General features: G+C 37.8%; 1 protein-coding gene across 7 annotated transcripts in view; it reads right to left on the reverse strand.

The window, feature by feature from the left end:
* SSBP2 (single stranded DNA binding protein 2) overlaps positions 1–19,849 on the reverse strand; it is a 251,897-nt gene extending 232,048 nt beyond the window's left edge. For 2 of the 7 annotated variants that reach the window (XM_036020485.1, XM_036020486.1), the window contains exon 1: positions 19,661–19,812. In XM_036020485.1, coding sequence (XP_035876378.1) covers positions 19,661–19,722 — 62 coding nt within the window. In that variant the 5' untranslated portion in view covers positions 19,723–19,812. Of the gene's footprint in view, positions 1–19,660 lie in introns of all 7 variants that reach the window. The other 5 variants (XM_028508444.2, XM_028508482.2, XM_028508452.2 and 2 more) reach the window with 5 other exon arrangements.
* Between the last annotated feature and the right edge of the window lie 365 nt (positions 19,850–20,214).

Raw genomic sequence — 20,214 nt, forward strand, 5'->3', positions numbered from 1 at the left:
TAATACCAGACTTGGAGGTGAGGCTCAGTTGGTTGGGCTTCATTTGGCAAAGTCTAAAGCCAATTCCTGGTCTCAGCACATGCCTGGGTTGTGGGCCAAGTCCCCAGTAGAGGGCATGCGAGAGGCAACCGCACATTGACGTTTCTCTCCCTCACTTCCTCCCTCCCTTCCCCTCTCTCTAAAAATAAATAAATAACATCTTTTTTAAAGTAATACCAATCTGTATCTATTTTTTATCTTTTATAATTTCTTAAATGCATCTATTTAAAAAGGCCATGTTTAATTTAGAGTATTACTTCCATATTAATAACTAAGAAAAATGTGATAGACAACATAACTGTACTGTATTTTTTCAGACTATAAGACATACTTTCCCCTGAAAATTTTGGGGGGGAAAGGGGTGTGTCTTATAGTCCAAATGTAGCTTACCTGACTCTCTGTGGTGGGGGCGACGGTAAAGCGGGGTCACAGGTTATTAAATATTTTACCACATTTTTTGCTTCAAAATTTTTTTTCCTATTTTCCTCCTCTAAAACCTAGGTGCATCTTATGGTCTGGTGAGTCTTATAGTCCTAAAAATATGGTATTTCTAAGCAATCTTTAATTATTTAAAGCAGGGGTTCCCAACCTCCACTACTACTGGTCTGAGCCTGTTAAGAACCCCCCACAGGGCAGGAGGTGGGCTTGAATGTAATGTGCTTGAATCATCGGATACCATCCGGCCCACCCAGTCCATGGAAAAATTGCATTCCACGAAACTGATCCCTTGGTGCCAAAAAAACTTGAGGACCGCTGCCTTAAGGGACTAGTAAACCCAAAATAAGATATTTTTATTTTCAGTTTGATACAATATCTCCCTCCCTCCACGTTATTCTAAGTGGCAGTAGGCTACTATAAAACATAATTTGTATACATTCTAAAATTCTTAGCCTTGCCAAAAAGACAAGGAAAATACAGATATATGAAAAATATATCCATAATATAAACAAATTCTCAGTATACACCATATAGATGAATAGCCAACCAAGGAAAATGGACTTACAAAGCCTTATGAATTTGTTAAGTAGAAAGATTTTTCTGTATTTAAGAAGTATTTATGAGGAACACATTTCAAGATGGTATGATATACTCTTAAGCAGTCCCTTCACTGCCTTGCCAATCAATAATTGGCTCTTTTACAACTGATATCAAGACCATTGCCCTTACTGGAAGATTTTTCAAATAAATGCGACTATATTCAAGTTCCCAAGAGACAAATCAAATTGACCTGAATATGCTCCTCATTGTTGATTTTAAATGAATATAAGCATACTAAATTAATGATCAAATTAAAGTACTTAATGAATTTTGTTTAGAACAGCAATGGTGGCAAACTTTAGTTAATGCATCTCATGCTGGATATTGCAAATTATATTAAACATACACTGACAACACTTAATGCATTGCATCTTTTTTAACTATATAACAAAAAATAACAACCCTAATCCTGTTGCATTGCAAATCCTGTTGTTTAATCCTAATCAGTTGCATTTCAAAGCTCTAATAAAACAGTCATGAAATTTATGTAAAGGGCATATATGCTATTAGTGATATGTTACATAGGACTCATTTGAACTTATACTTTAAAATGTTTTAATTCAAATATATGTTTGAATAAATAATAGCAAGAAATTAGTGTTCTTTAAATGATAATTCACAACACATTATATAAATTTCCCTGTTGATGTGAAATTTCATCATAAAATGTTATATAAAAGTAGAACACAAATAATAAACCATACTTTGTATCATTCTTATGTCTATTGGTTTGCCTCTGAGCTTAAGCTTTTCCTGTTATAAATAATTACTTATCAATCTATCTGTGCTTTATTACATCTGGGTAAAATGAAATTGGTATTGTTTAGTACCTCAGGTGACTTGTTTCCTGTTTTCAACATGGTAGAAAAACTGATCAAGTCACTTTCCTGCTTAAAAATCTTACAGTGAACTCCCAGTAGCCTCAGGATCCATCCGGAATTCTTAGCCTGGCTTTCAGAAAATAGCCCTTGCTTATTTCTGCAGCTTCTACCACCTTACAAAATCACCCCTCCCCAAACATACACACAACTAAAGCCCTGCTGAATTCTCTGTTTCTAAAAAGGATAATAGTCTCTCTCACTTCTGGATTCTCCCCAGCACAAACTGTTCCCTGTGCCAAAAACCCTGTTTACTTCTCTGGCAGGGCTCACCCTGCTCACTGCTGCATCTCCACTGACTTCTACAGTGCCCACCACAGAGCAGAACCTACACTAAGTATTTCATGAGTGAATTAAGTAAATGATTTTAAAGTTTTTATTTATTTAACTTTTGTTCCTGAAGGAGGGATTTACCGCAAAGATGGAAAATGACAAATGCTCACAAATGTTATCTTTTGTTGCCTTTCCCTCTCTTATTGAAAAGGGTACTTTTTAGTCAGCTGGCTTTGCTGTTTTTCCTAGTAAATAATATCAAAAGTTTTACATGCAAGTATGAATACAGACAAATCAAGGAATGTTATATGATTGTTTTTATTTTCCTCACTTTGCTTATTTGTATTTTTTTACTTTGAATAATTGCTTAAATAACAAAAACTATTTTTAAGAACAGCTTTATAAACATGCAATACACTGCACAGATTAAAGTGTGCAGTTTGCTACATTTTGTAGTGTGTATACATCAACGAAACCATCATCACAATCAAAATAATGAACAATTCCATTACCCCCAAAGCTTTTTCAATCTCTCCTTCCCAGTCCTTTCTGTTCCCACCCACTCCTCCTCCAGGCAACCACTGATCTGCTTTCTGCTAACATAAATTAGTTTGCACTTGTTAGAATTGTATATAAAGAGAATCAACCAGTATGAACTTTATAAAAAGTATTTTATATAGTGCTACTGTGCACTATAAATAGGGGTTTTACTCAAGCATTGTCGGTTATCCTTTCTACTAATTTAAAAAGTAAAATGCAAATATAGAGATACTCTACAGGGAGGAGCTAGAGTATGTTAACCAGGAGAGATTTTAAAAATACTTCCCCATCAAATTTTTGCTTTAAGTCTAATAGCTTACTGACTGGTAGCCACATTAGGCAGCTGCTAAGGTTTTCAATAATTCCAAAGTCATTTCCTAGTCATCACTTGAAAATGTTCCCTTTATTTCATCTCCTACAAGTCAAAAAAGCCTTTTAAAAATCAGCTGGCAAAGCTAGCAATGTTACTCAACCAAGTATCTCAACTCATCCTAAAAATAATTTTTAAAAATTCACAGTCACTTTCTAAGCCTGTCTACTAAAGCTAAAACCACGTTACCTATTGCCTTCCTTTTCCCTTCCATGTCCCCTAGAGGATTCCAGTACTGTCATCCTTTAATGTACACACACGCACACAAAAAAGGTTCAAAGTAATTGATAAGACCAGTGTTTCCCAACTAACCTCACACAAAATTACCCAAGTAAACCATCTATATCTTTTTCTATTAGTCTTCTCTCTATGCCTTTTTCTCAAGGACAGACTGTCCACATGTGATGTCTCCATTTCCTTGCCTGACAGCCAACTCCTGAAAGCATGGCATATTAGCTTGGGTTCACTCCACTGAAGTTGTTCTCCCCAAGGTCACAGATGATTTCTTCATCTAAAAAGTCCCCTTCCTTCACTTTTGTGATGCCAGTCCCTTAACAAGTTTCCCTCCTACCTCCCTAGTGTTTCTTTTCAGTCTCAATCTCAAATTCTTCTTCCACCTCTCCTTTAAATATTCCCCAAGGTCCCATCTTTATCTCTTCATACTTTCTCCCTGGACATTCATTCCCATAAAGATGACTTCACTCCTGTCTCAGGGCTTCAAATGATAGACAAGCAAGAAGAATGGGCCATGTGTAAGGGGTAAAACAAGCTAAACTAATGCATGCCTATGATTAAAAGTTGGGGTAGTAGGAAAATATAGCATGTATGTAGCTTCTGGAGTGTGGTAATGTTCTAGGTTACCCTGGTGTGTTCAGTTAGTGAAAATTTATCATTCTATATAACTAGAGTATGTACACTCTTCTATATTAATGTCATACCTCAATAAAGTTATTTTTTCAAGAGAGAGAAAGAATGAGCCAAACCTGAATTCAGGTTCCAGGTCCAACATGTGTTACTTGGCCAAATTACTTGTCCTATTAGAGCCCATCACTAAAATGGAGATGTTATCATTAAAATGCAAATAATAATATCTTCTTCACAGGACTGTAAAGAATGAAATAAAATACAAATAAGGTGCCGGACACACAAGTACCTTAGGATTACAAATGTTACTTCTCCTACCCTTTCTCAGTTCTGAGTCTCCAGCCTACACACACTTCCTTCACACTTCAACTCAAAAATCACATATCCAGTTTTCTCCCAAAGTGCTCCATCTCTTACATCTGAACAGCATATCAAACTGAATTCATCATCTTTCTCCTTACAACTATCTGCTCTTCCTGTGTAGTCCCTTGAAGTCTATGACTGAAATTTCTACCCACAGTTATGACCATCTTAAAAATCCTAATTTTTCACATTTAGGCCACCAAATCCTATGTACTCTACATCCTAAGATATCCACTGGGCTGCAGTGGTGTAGAAAAACGATATATTACTATAGCAGCTTACTTATTACAATAGCTTCCTAACATATCTGACTCCCCTTTCACCCTGCCCTCCATATTATGTCCGGAATGATTCTTCTAAACTGCACCTCAGAAGATGCTGCTTTTCTGCTTAAAATTACTTATCTCCCAAGTCAAGCTGTTACACAAGGTGGTTCTCGGAATAGTTCTTCTTTTACTTGTCAGATTTAACCCTTACAGCACATCCAGCTGTACTAGCTTTCTTGCAGCTCACCATGTATACCATGCTCTACAATGCCTGCATGTGTCTGTTGTTTCTCTCCCTAAAATACTCTTTACTTGCCCCTCCCCCCAAGTTGGCTAATTCTTATTCCTCATTTAATAAATACCTTCTTATAAATGACTCCTGAGTCTCTCATAGCCTGAGGCTGGATTCAATGCACGCCCTTTTTCAGAACTCCCATCCCACTTTTGCATACAATTGCAGCACTTGTTACTTATGGGTGTGATGATCTCTGGTAGTGAGCCCCTTCTGGAACAGTGAGCTCCTGGTGGGCAAAGACTGTGGCGTTACCCACAGTTCAGCTTAGGGGGGGCTCCACAGATGTGCACATGTGAGAGACAATTCAAGTTTCTTAAATGAATAAAGGAATGAGGAGACAGCAGAAAGCAGGGATATTATCCCCACCTCTTAAAATGTATGCAAATTTATACCATCATAAAATAGTTAAATGGGTTTTAAAACTAATTTTAAATGCTATTTTGACAAAACCCAATTTTTCAAAAGTTCTGTTTTCTCAAGTCGTTCTACACAAAGAGGTGGGAAACTTGATTCAAATGTTTTAAACTTGGAAACAATATTTTCCTAGACATCCGCCATTGGCCCTGCCAGATCTCTCCACCCTTCTGCCCTGCTGAGGCCTGGGAGTTTGATCTGTAGCTACAGAGTGTGTCATCTTGGCCCCCTTGCCCTCTGACTCCCCGCTGGGTTCTACAAAAAGGAGGCTTCAGCCAGATGAGAGGGGAGAAGAAGAAAGAAGATCCCCTCCCTGTTAGACCTCCAGCCTCTGTTTACAGTGAGTTCAACAGCCTCCGTGGTCCTCTTCACCAACCGCAGCTTCAAGGAGGGGGATCTTTACGAAGTGACCACAGCACTCACTGGATTCTGGTGACTGCTCTCTCCCTTTTCTCCTTCAAATCTAAGATGGGCAATGCTTCCCTTGTTTCTAATTCTTGGTGTTTTTCCAACCTTGTTGGTTTTAATCCTGCACATACCTTTATTAAACTCTCCTCAATTACCCTTTTAAGGAAGCTATCTTGCTGAGGATTTGAGTAACACAAACATAGAAATACTTTGTCAGCTAACCACTTTTTTACCAGTGCTTGCTGTAGCATGAGTTCTCTTGTTAATGATAGCCCCATCTTACAGAAAAGCATCAACAAACAGCCTTTAATGTTTTAATAAAAACATACCTATACCCTAGCCCCAGCCAGTGTTGTCCAGTTGGGCACTGTCCTGAGACCAAAAGGTCACTGGTTTGATTCCCGGTCAGGGCACATGCCAGGGTTGCAGGCTCGGTCCCCTAGGGCATGTACAGAAGGCAACAATCGATGTGTTTCTCTCACATCAATGTTTCTCAACATCTTTCTCCCTCCTTTTCCCTCTCTCTAAAATAAAAATAAAACATGCCTATACCCTAATCTTTCTAGCCCTGAATTTATAAGTCCAACTCACTTTTATAATTCACCTAATAGAAATTTGAATTCAAAATGAATTAGTAGCTCATTTCTCAGGATAAACTATCTGAAAACTACTCCCAAGACACACACACATATCAGTGTGTGTATGTATAATATATTTTACGGTAAGAAACCTCCACTACTATATTCTAAATAAAAGAATAATAATACCAGTCTCTCAGTTTAATTCAGGGTTTAAAAATGTTTACTGAAACTCCTTTGATAGTTTCCTAATAATATCTATTGCTTAAATTAAATGATAAAGTATAACCATCACACAATTTTAATCCAATTATGAACAAGAAATGGTATGTGATATGTGGAAAAATAAAACAAAGAAATTGTTTCTATATTTTCTAATTGTCAGTACTACAGAAATGACTGTGTAATAGGTTCAATATGGTTGTACTATTGCTCCTGGACCACAGGGAACTTTCCAGATGCCCTAGTCAAAAAAAAAAAAAAAAGAAGAAGAAGAAGAAGGCAGCCAAACGTTGGTAGGAAGAAACAATAAGTAGAGACTTATAATTAGAAGAGAAAGTGTTTTTTCCTAGATATTACATATTCCTCTTCTATTTATTTCTCACTCTAAAATTTAGCAAGTGGAGTAATAATTTATGCCAGATTACTTTGCCTCTAGATACAGAAAGAGGGAAGAAACGGCTCTACCTGAAATGATAACCTGAGCTCCTAACTGGTATATTCCTCTCTGACCAGCATTACACCCAAGTTCTTAAATCTCAGATACCAGCCAAAGGATTTAGAGCTATTTGTGGAAACTGTTTGTTTGTTACATTTCTGCCCAACCTATTAGCAGCTGTAAATGTTTTCCTTAACCTTTTTCCCTAACCTGTCTCTATTGCCTCTCACCCCAACTAAAAATGGAACTACCCAAGCATTCCCCTCCCACTCCCCCAGCTTCATAACTCCCATTACTCTTATCCCATATTAAGCAATAAAATATACTGAGGCAAAATAGTTTAAATGAGTAGTAGAGTCATGGAGTTGCTAGAGGGATTAAGAAAGAAAAGAAGCCAAACACAAAAAGACAAATACTGTATAATCCCACTTATACAAGGTGCCTAGAATAGTCAAGTTCGTTGTGACAGAAAACAGAAGGGTGGTTGCCAAGGGCTGTGGGAAAAGGAAACAGTACACTACCATCCAGTGGGTACAGAGTTTCAGTTCAAGAAGGTGAAGTAGGGATGGATGCACAATAATGTGAATGTACTTAATGCCACTGAAAAGTACACCTAAAAATGGTTAAAATGGTACATTTTGTGTTATACATGTTACCATTATAAAAACAAAAATGAGAAAAGAATATTCTATCAACAACCCATATCAAGAGACTTTCCCTTTTATATTGGAAAGAAGCACAAAAGGAAAAAAAGAAACAACAAAACTTCCCTTTCCTTCCCCCACCCCAGCTCTCCAAATTGAAGCGAACTGGTAACAAAACACAGAAGAGTGCATTGATCAAAATTAGCCTGAGCCTTCACAAATTAGAAATCCAAACTACCCCAAATCCCAAACCAATCAACTTATGTAACAAAAGCATATTGATTTCAAACAAAAATCAGACTTTACTTATGATAGAGCACTTTGCAGTTGAGTAATTATATAGAACTACTCCAGAACTACTCTAGAATTGTATAGAATGGAGTTAAGAATTGTATAGTGTTTAACACACACTATAGCAATATTTTCCATTTAATCAGAGTATTGGTATAAACTTCTATCATCTAATCCATGATTGTTACATCAAATCTACACCTAAGCCTTTTAAAATATATATATGTATGTGTATACATATGTATATGTATACAAACACACATATATGAATGTTTCATTTTAAAAGAGGCAGCTATAGTACAATGAAAGAAGCAATGACCTTGGAACCAAAAAAAAATCTTGATATGATTCAGCTCTGCCACACAGTATCTATATATTACCCTCTCTGGGCAAACCTATTTCCATTTATAAATCTCAGTAGTCAATGGGAATTGTCACCTACCTCACAGAATCATTGTAAAATTTAAATAAAATAAAGCACATTAAATACCTTGAAACTATAAAGTATAATTTCATTTATTATTAAATTTGTTAAAACACAAAGGAGATTATTCTAACAAAAATTCGTACTTAAATATACACATATTTCATAGTAAAACAACTAGGTAATCTGTTGTCCTAAAATTCACAGGAAGACTACTAAGTGCCTATATGACAGAAGCACTTCTTAGAGATAATCTATTAATCCTGGTGCCAAATATTAAAAATACCATGAAGAAAATGAGCTACATTTAGAGATAGCCTGTTATAATAGGTTACACCCTCAATTCATTTATTCCCAAAATATCTCATTTGAATTCCGAGCACTGTGCTAATCAGTGGGAATGCATTGCAGAAGACACCATGGTTCTTGTCCTCAGGGAGCTTCCAGTCTAATCAGGAGGTAAGACATTGAACAAAATATCATGCAAATAATTCATCAATATATGGTAGACGTGACAAAAGGAAGAGTAGAGTTTGCTGTAAAAGTGAAGAGTAAGGGTGTCTAATCCAATTTGGGAAATGTTATGCCAGTTATACCATTCCTTGTCAACCCAATGGGCTTTGAGTGTTCAGTAAATCTTAGCAATTTCTATCATTATTATTTTAAAAACCTCATGTTCCACTGTCCTCGTGAGGAACAACTATATCCTTAGTGTTTGGGGAAAAAAGAAGTGGTCAACCTTATTAACTAGGAAAACCCAGATAAACTAGATCCATCATCCCATTCCTCAGTAAAAAACAAAACCAGCCATGGCTGGTGTGGTTCAGTGGATTGAGGGTCAGCCTGTGAACTGAAGGGTTGTTGGTTTGATACTTAAATAAGTAAATAAAATCTTTTTAAACAAAACAAACAAAAAAAGTGGTCCCAGAAAGTATAGCTTCCCATTCCAAATTTGACTCATACAGTATTTTACATATATTTGAGCAATTATGCTGATGCTAAAGTTTCCTCAGTGGTACTTTAAACCTGCTGGAAATACTCTAACCCCAAATCTTCATATGTAACTGACTCTTTCAATATTCCCCAGGTTTGTGCTCAGATGTTTCCTTCTCCAAGAACCTTCCCTTGACTATCCACTCTAATGTAGCCTTCAAATCACTCTCTAAACGACATCACCCTACTGTGATGAGTATCTGAAATTGCCTACTACATTTATTTACTGGTTTATTATTATGTGTTTCTCCTTCAACCTTTAAAGTAAGTTTCATAAAAGCAGGGGCCCATTTTATTGTTTCCATATCCTCAAGATACATATTCTTTGCCAAATATCCTCAATTTTGTTTAGGTAGTTCAGCACCCATTTATGATAAAAACTCTCAACAGAGTGGGAATAGAGGAAACATACCTAAACATAATAAAGGGCACACAGGACAAACCTGCTACCAGCACAGTCAACAGGCAAAAATTACAAGCATTCCCCTTAAGGTTAGGAACAAGAGAGGGACATCCACTTTCATGTCTCTTATTCAACATAATATTGGAAGTCCTAGCCACAGTAACCAGACAAGAAGAAGTAAAAGACATCCAAATTGGAAAGAGGAAGTGTCTTTACTTAAAGATGACATGATACTGTACATAGAGAACCCCAAAGATTCCACCAAGAAACTACTAGAACTGATCAATGAATTCAGCAAAGTAGCAGGATACAAAATTAATATCCAGAAATCAGTTGCATTTTTATATGCTGATAACAAACTAACAGAAAGGGAAATTAACAGCCCCATTCACAATTTCTTCAAAAAGAATAAAATACCAAGGAATAAACCTCACCAAGGATGTAAAAAAGCTGTACATGGAAAATTATAAAACACTGAAAAAAGAAATTGAAGAAGATCCAAATAAGTGGAAGCACATACTGTGTTCATGGATAGGAAGAATTAACATCATCAAAATGTCCATACTACCCAAAGCAATCTATAGATTTATTGCAACTCCTATCAAGATTCCAATGATGTATTTCACAGAACTAAAACAAATATTCCAAGAATTTATATGGAACCACAAAATGCCCTGCATAGCAACAGAAATTCTGAGAAAGAAAAGCAAAATTGGAGGAATCACACTACCTAATATTGAACTATATTGCAAGGCCATAGTAATCAAAACAGCCTGGTACTGGCATTAAAAACAAACACATTGATCAAGAGAACAGAATAGAGAACCCAGAAATAAACCCACAACTTTACAGTTAATTAATATTTGACAGAGGAAGCAAGCACATACAATGGGCTAAAATAATTTATTCAATAAATGGTGTTGGCAAAATTGGATACATGCAGAAAAATGAAACTAGACCACCTTCTTACACCATACATGAGAATAAATTCAAAATGGATCAAAGAGTTAAATGTTAGACCCAAAACCATAAAAATCTTTGAAGAAAACATAGGCAGCAAAATCTTGGACATTGCTCATAGAAAATTTTTATCAAATATAGCTCCCCAGGCAAGAGAAATAAAAGAAAAAATAAACAAATGGGACTACATTAAACTAAAAAGTTTTGCACAACAAAGGAAGTCATCAACAAAATAAAAAGACAACACACAGAATGGAAGAACATATTCACTGATGCATTTGATAAGGGGTTAATATCCACAGTATATGAAGTACTTACAAAACTCAACAGCAAAAAAAAAATTTAAAAATGGGCAAAGGACATGAATAGATACATCTCCAAAGAGGACATATGAAAAGACCAACAGACATATGAAAAGATGGTCAATGTCACTAATCATCAGAGAAATGCAAATAAAAACCACAATGAGGTAACATCCCACACCTGTTAGAATGGCTACCATCAATAAATCAACAAACAAGTGCTGGCAAGGATGTGGAAGAAACGGGTACCCTTTTGCACTGTTGATAGGAATGCAAATTGATGCAGACACTGTGGAAAGCAATATGGAGATACTTCAAAAAATTAAAAATGGATCTGCCTTTCAATCCAGCAATCCTACTTCTCAAAATATATCCAAAGAAACTCAAAACACTGATTTGAAAGAACATAAGCACTGCCATGTTCACTGCAGTGTTGTTTGCAATAGCTATGATATGGAAGCAGCACAAGTGTCCATCAACAGATGAATAGAACAACGGATGGATAAAACAACTACAGGATATTTACACAATGGAATACTACTGGGCTGTAAAAAAGAAGAAAATTTTACCCTTTGCAACAGTATGGATGGACCTGGAGAATATTATGCTAAGTGAAATAACCTAGTCAAAGACAGGTTATTTCATTTCAAAGACATTTACCATATAATTTCACTCATCTGTGGTATCTAATGAACAAACTAAACTAACAAGCAAAACAGAGACAGACTCATAGATGTAGAGCAGATGACAGCTGGCAGGGTGGGGGGAGTTAAGGAGTGGAGGGATTGAGTAAAAAGGAAAAAGAACTCATGGACATGACAACAGTGTGGTGACTGCTGGGGGGCGTGATATAAGGGGATTAAATGGTAATGGAAAAATATATAATAAAGATTAAATCAGAGAGAGAGAGACATCAAGAAGGAAAAAAAGTTGCCCTTCTCCCAGCCTTTATACTTGGTTGTATGAGAAAATATTACTGGAAATCTGGTGCATGGATGTGTCCTGAGAGGGAAATCACTAGGATGGCAAAGCAGCTGATCCTGAACCCTGGATGCACTTGATTCACTGAATCAACTATGAAACTACCTCTTCCAGACATACTGTTATGTGAGATTTATTTTTAAATCCTGATCAATTAAGCCATTTTCTATCTCCTGTTTTGATACCTGCAACCAAAAGCATATTAAATTCTTAAGCCTCTGTTTCTTTGTAGCATTAATAGAAAATAGTACATACAATCTAGTGGACTTTTGAGAGGATCAAATGAAACAATGCAAATAAAGGCCAAACAAAATACTCAAATGATAACATTGCTGCTATTGTTACTATTAAACAATAACCTCTATGACAAAACTCCACAAGTTCTTTAAGTAGTAGTTTGGATTTTGATATTTTACATAAAACATTCATTTTAATCCTATATAAATAAAACCATGTTTAAAAGAATAATTCATTTGCCTAGCTTTCTTCTCTCAGCAGCTCTTGGTGCTTTCTCAAGTCTGAAGTAGGTAAATAAAAGGAGAATCAAGGCAAATGTCAGCTCACTAATGAAAAATAACCATATTAATTTCAGGGGAGAGGCTGTTTTTAGCATCAACTCCTCTCCTCATTCACGTGGACAGAGCCACATACAAATTTTCATCTTACCTTCTATTCTTACCTTCACATATGTCTCATCACTATTTTAATATGAATTAATCAAAAATTAAAACTATTTTAGTAATTAAAACTATATTACTATAACTATAAAAATTTTTAAATAGAAAAAAGAACTGCTATATTTCAGTCTTGATATTGTTTTCTGTGTGAACTACTTGATATGCCATGAAGCAAAATTAATACAGAAGAGCAAAAGGAGAACTCCAGGTTATTGGTTCAAGCTTACTCCAGCTAAACTGTGATTTTTTTATTAATTTATTGTGTTCAGTTACAGTTGTCCCACCTTTTCCCCACTGGTCTCCCCTGCCCCATCCCCCCAACTCCCACAGTGAATCCCCCCCATTGTCCATGCCCATGAGTCCTCTATTCCTGTTCCCTTGCATGCCCCTTCCCAAATATGATGGTCCATTACTGTAAGGAAGCTATTTACTTTAAGAATCAAAATTCTTAAAGTAAAATATGAGGGTTGTTCTGTCAGTATTAAAGAAGTGACACCAACTAAAGTATCTTTTTTAAAGGGCAAGTAACAAATATTAAATCCTCCACTGCCCTGGAACCATCCAGGCTCTTCTGAGTACAGATAAATTTTGGTCCTGTCAATATTACAAAACATTATTAGCTCTACTTTTCAAAAATCTTTAACTATTAACCTACCCTGACAAAAATTATGTTACCCATTATGACCAACCATGAATTTGGGCATCTGCAGGACTATGAAAAATTGCTTGGAAAAACTCTTTTCTTCCCTGGATGGGCAATTTTTCACCTATTTTTCAATATCCTCACACAATGGATGTGCTGTTTAGGGCAGGTAAAAATAGCCTCTACTATTTCTCTAACATTACGGAAATCAAGTAGACCATCCTTCAGATCACTTTTTAGAGTATGTGGGATTTTAATATAATAGTAAAGTTAACTCTCACAGTCCTAAACATGTTAAGTTATATACATGGCAACAAAACCTATGTGACAGATGTTATATATGTAAAATATATATAAAATCTGATAAGCAAAGTTTAAAATATAATATTTAAGTACAACCACTTATTTTTTATTCCAAACTCTCTTCAGATATTAACTAATATATCTTATTCTAGTACCGTAATGCTACTTTAAATCCTTCCTTGGGGAGACAATGTTATCAATTAATATAATACTTGAGCATGTTTGCAAAGGCTCACACATTACTAACCAACATGTAACTAGCATGCAAACATTTCATATCATTCCCATCCAGTATAAAAGCACGAATGTACACAATAGTGGAGAATATTCCTAAGTACCCCACAACAAAATTATAATTATCTTCAATACATATTTTTAAGCTATATACTCCCAGCCCACAACCATATCTTTTAAATCCAGTACATTAATCCCCAATGCTATGTACCAACATTAATGTAGCCATTGTGATCCCTACAGAAAAAAAAAAAAAGATTCTAAATTCATACTGTTTTTTTCCCCCAAATTTTACTACCAATTCTAAACTGTTGGGATGAAATGTTAATAAACTACAACCTATATGTAGTCCAACCCCTGGCCCAAAGTGTATTTTTTAATTTTAAAACAAATTAATTTCCTTTTCTAGTAGTAACTGCAGATAAAAGACACATTTGGTCCACTACTATAGAGCAACTGAAATTTAATGATTCTTTTTATCTGGAGTTGGGTTTACAGGGCAAACTGGCTTTAAATTATGGGAATAAACTTTTCATTTTTTCCTTCCACAACTGAAAAAATATATTACAATATTAACACTTTTTCTAAGAGTCAAGATAAATTATCTGGATAAAGAATGCTAAAATTTAACATCTTATACATTTTCTCTTCTTCAGGTTTGTTCCTTTGAAAACTGATTTGGAGAGAGAGGATACATCTAAAATAACAGAAAAGAGAGCAATCCAAAGAAAAACTCGCACAGCCAAGATGAGATATTAGATAAGAGCTGTTCAGCATTTTGTAGGAAACATCCCAAAGATTAGGAAGGGGACAGTCAATTTAATATCTTATAGAAAATTTCATTCCCATTATGGTATTCCTTCATTAGTTTTAGAAATCTTGAATTGTGTTAACTTCTTGTCAATCAAGTTTCTAAACAGATTAGTATTATTTCACTCGTTTAACTTTATTTCTTTGAGAAAGGAAAAAAGGAGTGTTTATAATTTGTTGTGGGGGAGTGACTAGTATACAGGGGCAATAAATTGATGCTGACAAATAATAATCCAATAATCTTTATTTTATGTGGAGGAGTATCGATTGATTTTAGAGACAGGAAGACAGAGAAACATTGATTTTGTTGTTCCACTTATTTATGCATTCTTTGATTGATTCTTGTTACGTGCTCTGACCAGGGACTGAACTCGCAAACTTGGCATATTGAGGGGATGTTCTAACCAACTGAGCTACCCAGCCAGGGTCTATATGGAATAGTATATGTTCTTTTCTGTAACCACATGGGCATATATATAACATTTATTTCTTGATGTATTCAGCTAAAAGGTTCATAATTTAAAAGCCCAAGTTACTTTTTAGAGCCCCAGGTAAAATGCAGCTTGGTTTCTGCAGTTTCTGACTAGTTTACTTCATGTAATGTCACTGTCTGGCATGCATGCATATATGTTCAACTTTGCTTTATAAGAGATTCACCTTTCTGTGCTATTACATAACTTTAGAGGATCAAATTAGTTTAATTAAAAAGTAGTACCACTACCCAGCAATTCATAGGTTAGCAGTTATTCTTCTGTGGCAGTACGGCTTGAAGCTCAGTAGTATCTCATATAGGAATTGTTCAAAACTACAATGTCTGATTTTAAGACTTAAGTGATCAAACAAAATTTCTAGAAGAAAAAATCTGAATAAATAAAAGTCTTCATTACCTAGGCTTCCAACTTTCACCTGTAAAATTTCTTTGCCTTCACACCACACACACATCTGCCATCCACGGAAATGCAGGGTATAAGCATCAGGGTTAGCCAATGGTTAAGATTGCATATCTGATCAAATCTTTAAGATCTCTTACATCTGATTACGCAATACAATTCCCTAAATCTGTAGCATCCTACCCTAGATTAGGAAGGCAATCTGATACACAGAAAGAAAAAATGTATCTTTTGGTTTCAACCACAGGTTCTAAACTTAAAGAAATCTTTGTTAGAAATTCAGCTAGCAAGGCATTCCTGGGCAAGTTACTTTTCTTATTTCTTTAATGGAGGAAAAAATTACTATCTTTCAGAATTTTGGGGAGAATTAGAGAAAATATGAATGAAGCACTGAACACAGTAAATGACATATAGAATAACAAAAATTACTTTTTGTTGTTATTGGCTATTTTTGAAACACAAATATGCTATACAGAATATGGGACTCAAACTTTCGAAGTCCTTATTTTGGAGGTCACTTTGAAAGTCAAAAGGTTTTTTTTCCACATTTAAAAAATTCATTTGAGTCTAACATTCATTTATTCAAATATTTATTTGGTGCTTTTGACATATAAAGGCATTATCCTTAATATCAAGGATATCTCATAGAAGAAATTAGAAGTATCATCCCTTGCCCTCAAGGAACTTACATCTTAGAGGAGGCTAGACATTAAACAACCAATTATATTATTACCTAATTATAATTGTGAGTGCTACAAAAATAGCCTGCTAAAGGGAGAAATGACCTAACAGGCTCAGAATTTAAATTTCTCCACAAACATCCCACCTCCCTCCTGGGATTTGCAATCATACCCTCTATAATTAAACCTAATCCCAACCTTTGTATAGACTTGATCTGTCTTTTTTTAAAACAATAAAATAAGTAATTAACCTGATTGGCCATTTTTAAGTTTACTTTTTAATTATTTTAAGTTATTTTTTAATTATAGTTCACATACAATATTTGCTTCAGGTGTACAACACAGTGATTAGACATTTATATACTTTATGCAGTGATACTCCATAAGTCTAGTAATCATCTGTCACCATACATGGTTATTATCATATTACTAACTATATCCCCTATGACTTTTTTTTGTTCAGAACTATATATTTAAATTTTTAAAAACTGTGAAAAACCTACAAGTTAAGTTCAAGTATTCCAATGGTAACTTCTTAATGAAAGAAAGTAAACATATAATTATATAGGTAAGCATTTGTCACCTACCCACTATAAACTTGTTAGAAAACACATTTCTTGATAGATTATAAAACCAATATATATATTTTATGTGCATGCTATTGCTCATAATTACTCATGTTTCAGAATGTTTTTATTAAAGCAAAGTAAAAATTTATATATTTATTACTGAAAAATTATTTCTGTGATGTTTAAGATCAGAACACTTCTAATTTGCTTAACTAAAAGAGAATTGTTCACTCAAGTACCTTTTTAATCTGCTACCTTAAAATTTTTTTGTTTAAATCTGGTGATCCATTTTAAAGACAACTTCAAGATTCCTATCTTCAGAAGTTAGTACATTGCTGTAGAATAATGCCATTAAAGTCCCAAGTAAACATAAAGGAAAAAAACAGAGCAATCAGATCCCCTCTCCCACCAAAATGAAACTAAGTTTATTCTTTAAAATAGGATCTTCTTTAATATTTGTCTTGGATTCAAACAACAACATTCACCTAGAAATTAATGCAACAATTAACTCACAAGAGTCCTTGTCAATTTTCCAAAAGTGGCCTCTTCACCTATATTTTAGTTCATAAGGCAAGCCAGTCCAGGATTTCTGATGCCAATTACAATGAATGGAAGAAATATCTTTAAATCAAATAGCACCATCTAGCAGAACTCTCACTACTTTGCTTACAAAAGTAGATGTTACTTGGTGTTCAGTTTGGTAGAACTGACAGCAAAAGTGTCAATTATTTGTTTTCATGAAAGAATCACAGAATTAGAGCTACAAAGGTCCAGATACCCCAGGTCTAACTTTCTCATTAACTATCTCAGGTACTAATTTTTTAAACAAACTTACAGGATAAAGATTAGATTCAGCCATTCCTGAAAGTGCAACTAAGATTTAAATTACCTTTATTCTCAAATCCAACCATCCTCAAAATAAATAAGGCTATATCTCAACACCTTTCAATTCGTTCACTCTCAATAACATGAAATCCAAATGCTCTGTAATCATTCAAACATTCTCCTCTGTTTTTATTTTATCAGGTATATTACAACTAAATGATCAATATATACAAATCAGACTGTTATTTCAAAACTTTGATTCTAATAACTGCTGTTTCTCAACCAGGCTATGATGCTGTCTTTTACGCATTCCTTGTCACAGCAATAAGATCCTGAGTGTAGCTCCTCAGAAAATACCTCTGGGGAAAACAAACATCAGCAGCAACAACAACAACAACCAGCAGCTCTCCGTTAATTTTCAGTTGTTGTTTTGCTACATCAAGATCTGCCACCCCCAAATCCAATGGGAATTGTGTGTTGCTGCCAACTCGAAGATTAGGAAATGTTCTCATCCCTAGGGCACAAGAAACTTTCAGGAGACTATATAATATCTGCCTAAAGCAAAGAGGGAAACTCGCGAATTCGGTTTTTATTTAAGCGGCTATTTCAGTGTGCAAGGTAAGCAAGGTAGCTATTGGGAGATGCTCTCAGACTTTTCCACAATCTAAACACCCTCGGAAAGGGAGAGCACGTTCAATGACAAGGTAAACCTCACCATTGGAGTGGAGGTGGTGTCTGGGAATCACGGATCCGCTGCACAAAAAAGACGGGTTTTTCCCCAGTGGTCACAGTCACTATTCGCTCTCATTTTTAGTAACCACCAAATCACCGTTACAAGTGCATAAGAATAGCAGCAAACAGCCTTGCTTCGCAGTGTGCCGTGACGGTGGCATCCCGGCCCGGAGGGCTCTTTTCTCGCTAGCCTCCTCTGGGCTCCCTCCGAAGTTAACACCTGTATCTCTGCATAACCCTAACCATACAACTCCTTCCAATGTCTGCGCTTCTCTCTTCCCTAAAATCCTTTTCGGACCACTGCTCCCTCCCCACTGCAGAAAATCCTCCTTGCACCGGTCGCCGCAGCTCACATAACACCCCCTCCAAGGACCCCAAGACCTCCGCCGGGGAAACCACAGCCCCCAGATATTTAGAAAGCAGCAAGTCTCCCCTAAAAAGTTCTCCAGTCACCGCTGCAGCAGCTTTAAGTCGGCTGCGAGAGGCAGAAACGCCAGCTTGCCCCAGCAGATCCCGCTTCTCACCAGCACACTTTCCCTCCCCAGGAACTCGGTCCCTCTCAGACCCCTAAACTTAAGCGGCGCCCCTGGCGCCCACCGTCCCCGCCCCGCGAGGTGCAGGGAGCTGGGAGCACCGCGTCCCTCCGCTGGCTGGGGAAAGTCCCCACGCCCACCCGACCCACGCCCGCACACGCCCTCCGCGCCCCGCGCGCGTCTCCGCGCCCTGCGGGGCCCCGCTCGGCCGCTCCACGCCTGGCTTCCGCCCGCCGTGCAACCGGCACCGCCGCCCTCGCCTAGCCCGGCACCGAGCCCCGGCGCCCGAGCCCCCGCTGCGGTGCCCCTCGCTCTGTCCGCCAGACCCTAGCCCGCCCCTCTAAACACCCACGATCGCCTCCTAACGCAGCTGCGACCTCCCACCCTCCCCGCGACCTCCGGCGGCTCTCCGGGTCCCCGCAACCTCGGACCCTAGCTCTAAAGTTACTTTGTGGGGAGATGAACCCTTGGGTTATTTCCCTCAATCACCTAAACAAGTTTCTCTCCCCGCCACCAGCACTGCCGCCGCCCCCCAAAAACACTCCCTCCCTCCCACCGACAGCCCCCACGGCCTCCGCCCCACGAAAGCACCTCTAGGGAGACGGCCGCTCCCCGCACCGCATGCCCCCAGCTCGCGTACCCCTCCCCCGGCCAGCCCATCCCCGGCTCTCCCCGGGCGGAGAGTGTCTGTGTATCTGTGTGTCTCCAAGAGAGTGCGCGAGTGCGTGCATGTGTGTGCGCGCGTGTGCAGGCGGAGGTGGGTGAGAAGCGGAGACACTTACTTCTCCCGGGCCTGGCTGTCGGACGGGACGGCGCTGCTGTTACTCTTGCCTTTGCCGTACATGCTTGTGCCGAGAGCAGCTCCCACTGTCACGCACCTGTCAACCCATCACAGCCTCCTCGGGAACAGCCCCGTCCCCATGGCGACCCACGCAGCCACCCCCACTATTGGCCGCTCCACGCCAAAGCTCCGCCCCCTTCGCCCAGGCAACGCGCAAGACTGACAGGCCTCCCCCTCCCTCCGGCCTTCCGAAGCGCGCGGCGGCAGCTACAGCCTAAGCGGCAGTCTCCTCCCTCCTTCCCTCCCTCCTGGGTTCCCTCCCTCCTTCCCTCACAGCTCTCCTCCCTCCTCCCGCTCTCCTTCCCCCCTCCCCCCTCCGAACCCCGGCGCAAGGGGGGAATTAGAAACTGCTCTAGAAGGATTTTAAACAACTGGCTGTTCTCTCCGCCGCCGCCCCTCCCCCCGCGCCGCCCGCGCTCGGCTCCTCACTGGAGAGAAGGCGCCGGGAGGAGGGGAAAGTGCGGCCTGGAGTTTCTGGCAGGAGCCGGCAGAGCT

The sequence above is a fragment of the Phyllostomus discolor genome, chromosome 3, assembly GCF_004126475.2.
Source record: "Phyllostomus discolor isolate MPI-MPIP mPhyDis1 chromosome 3, mPhyDis1.pri.v3, whole genome shotgun sequence".
NCBI classification, from domain to species: Eukaryota; Metazoa; Chordata; class Mammalia; order Chiroptera; family Phyllostomidae; genus Phyllostomus; species Phyllostomus discolor.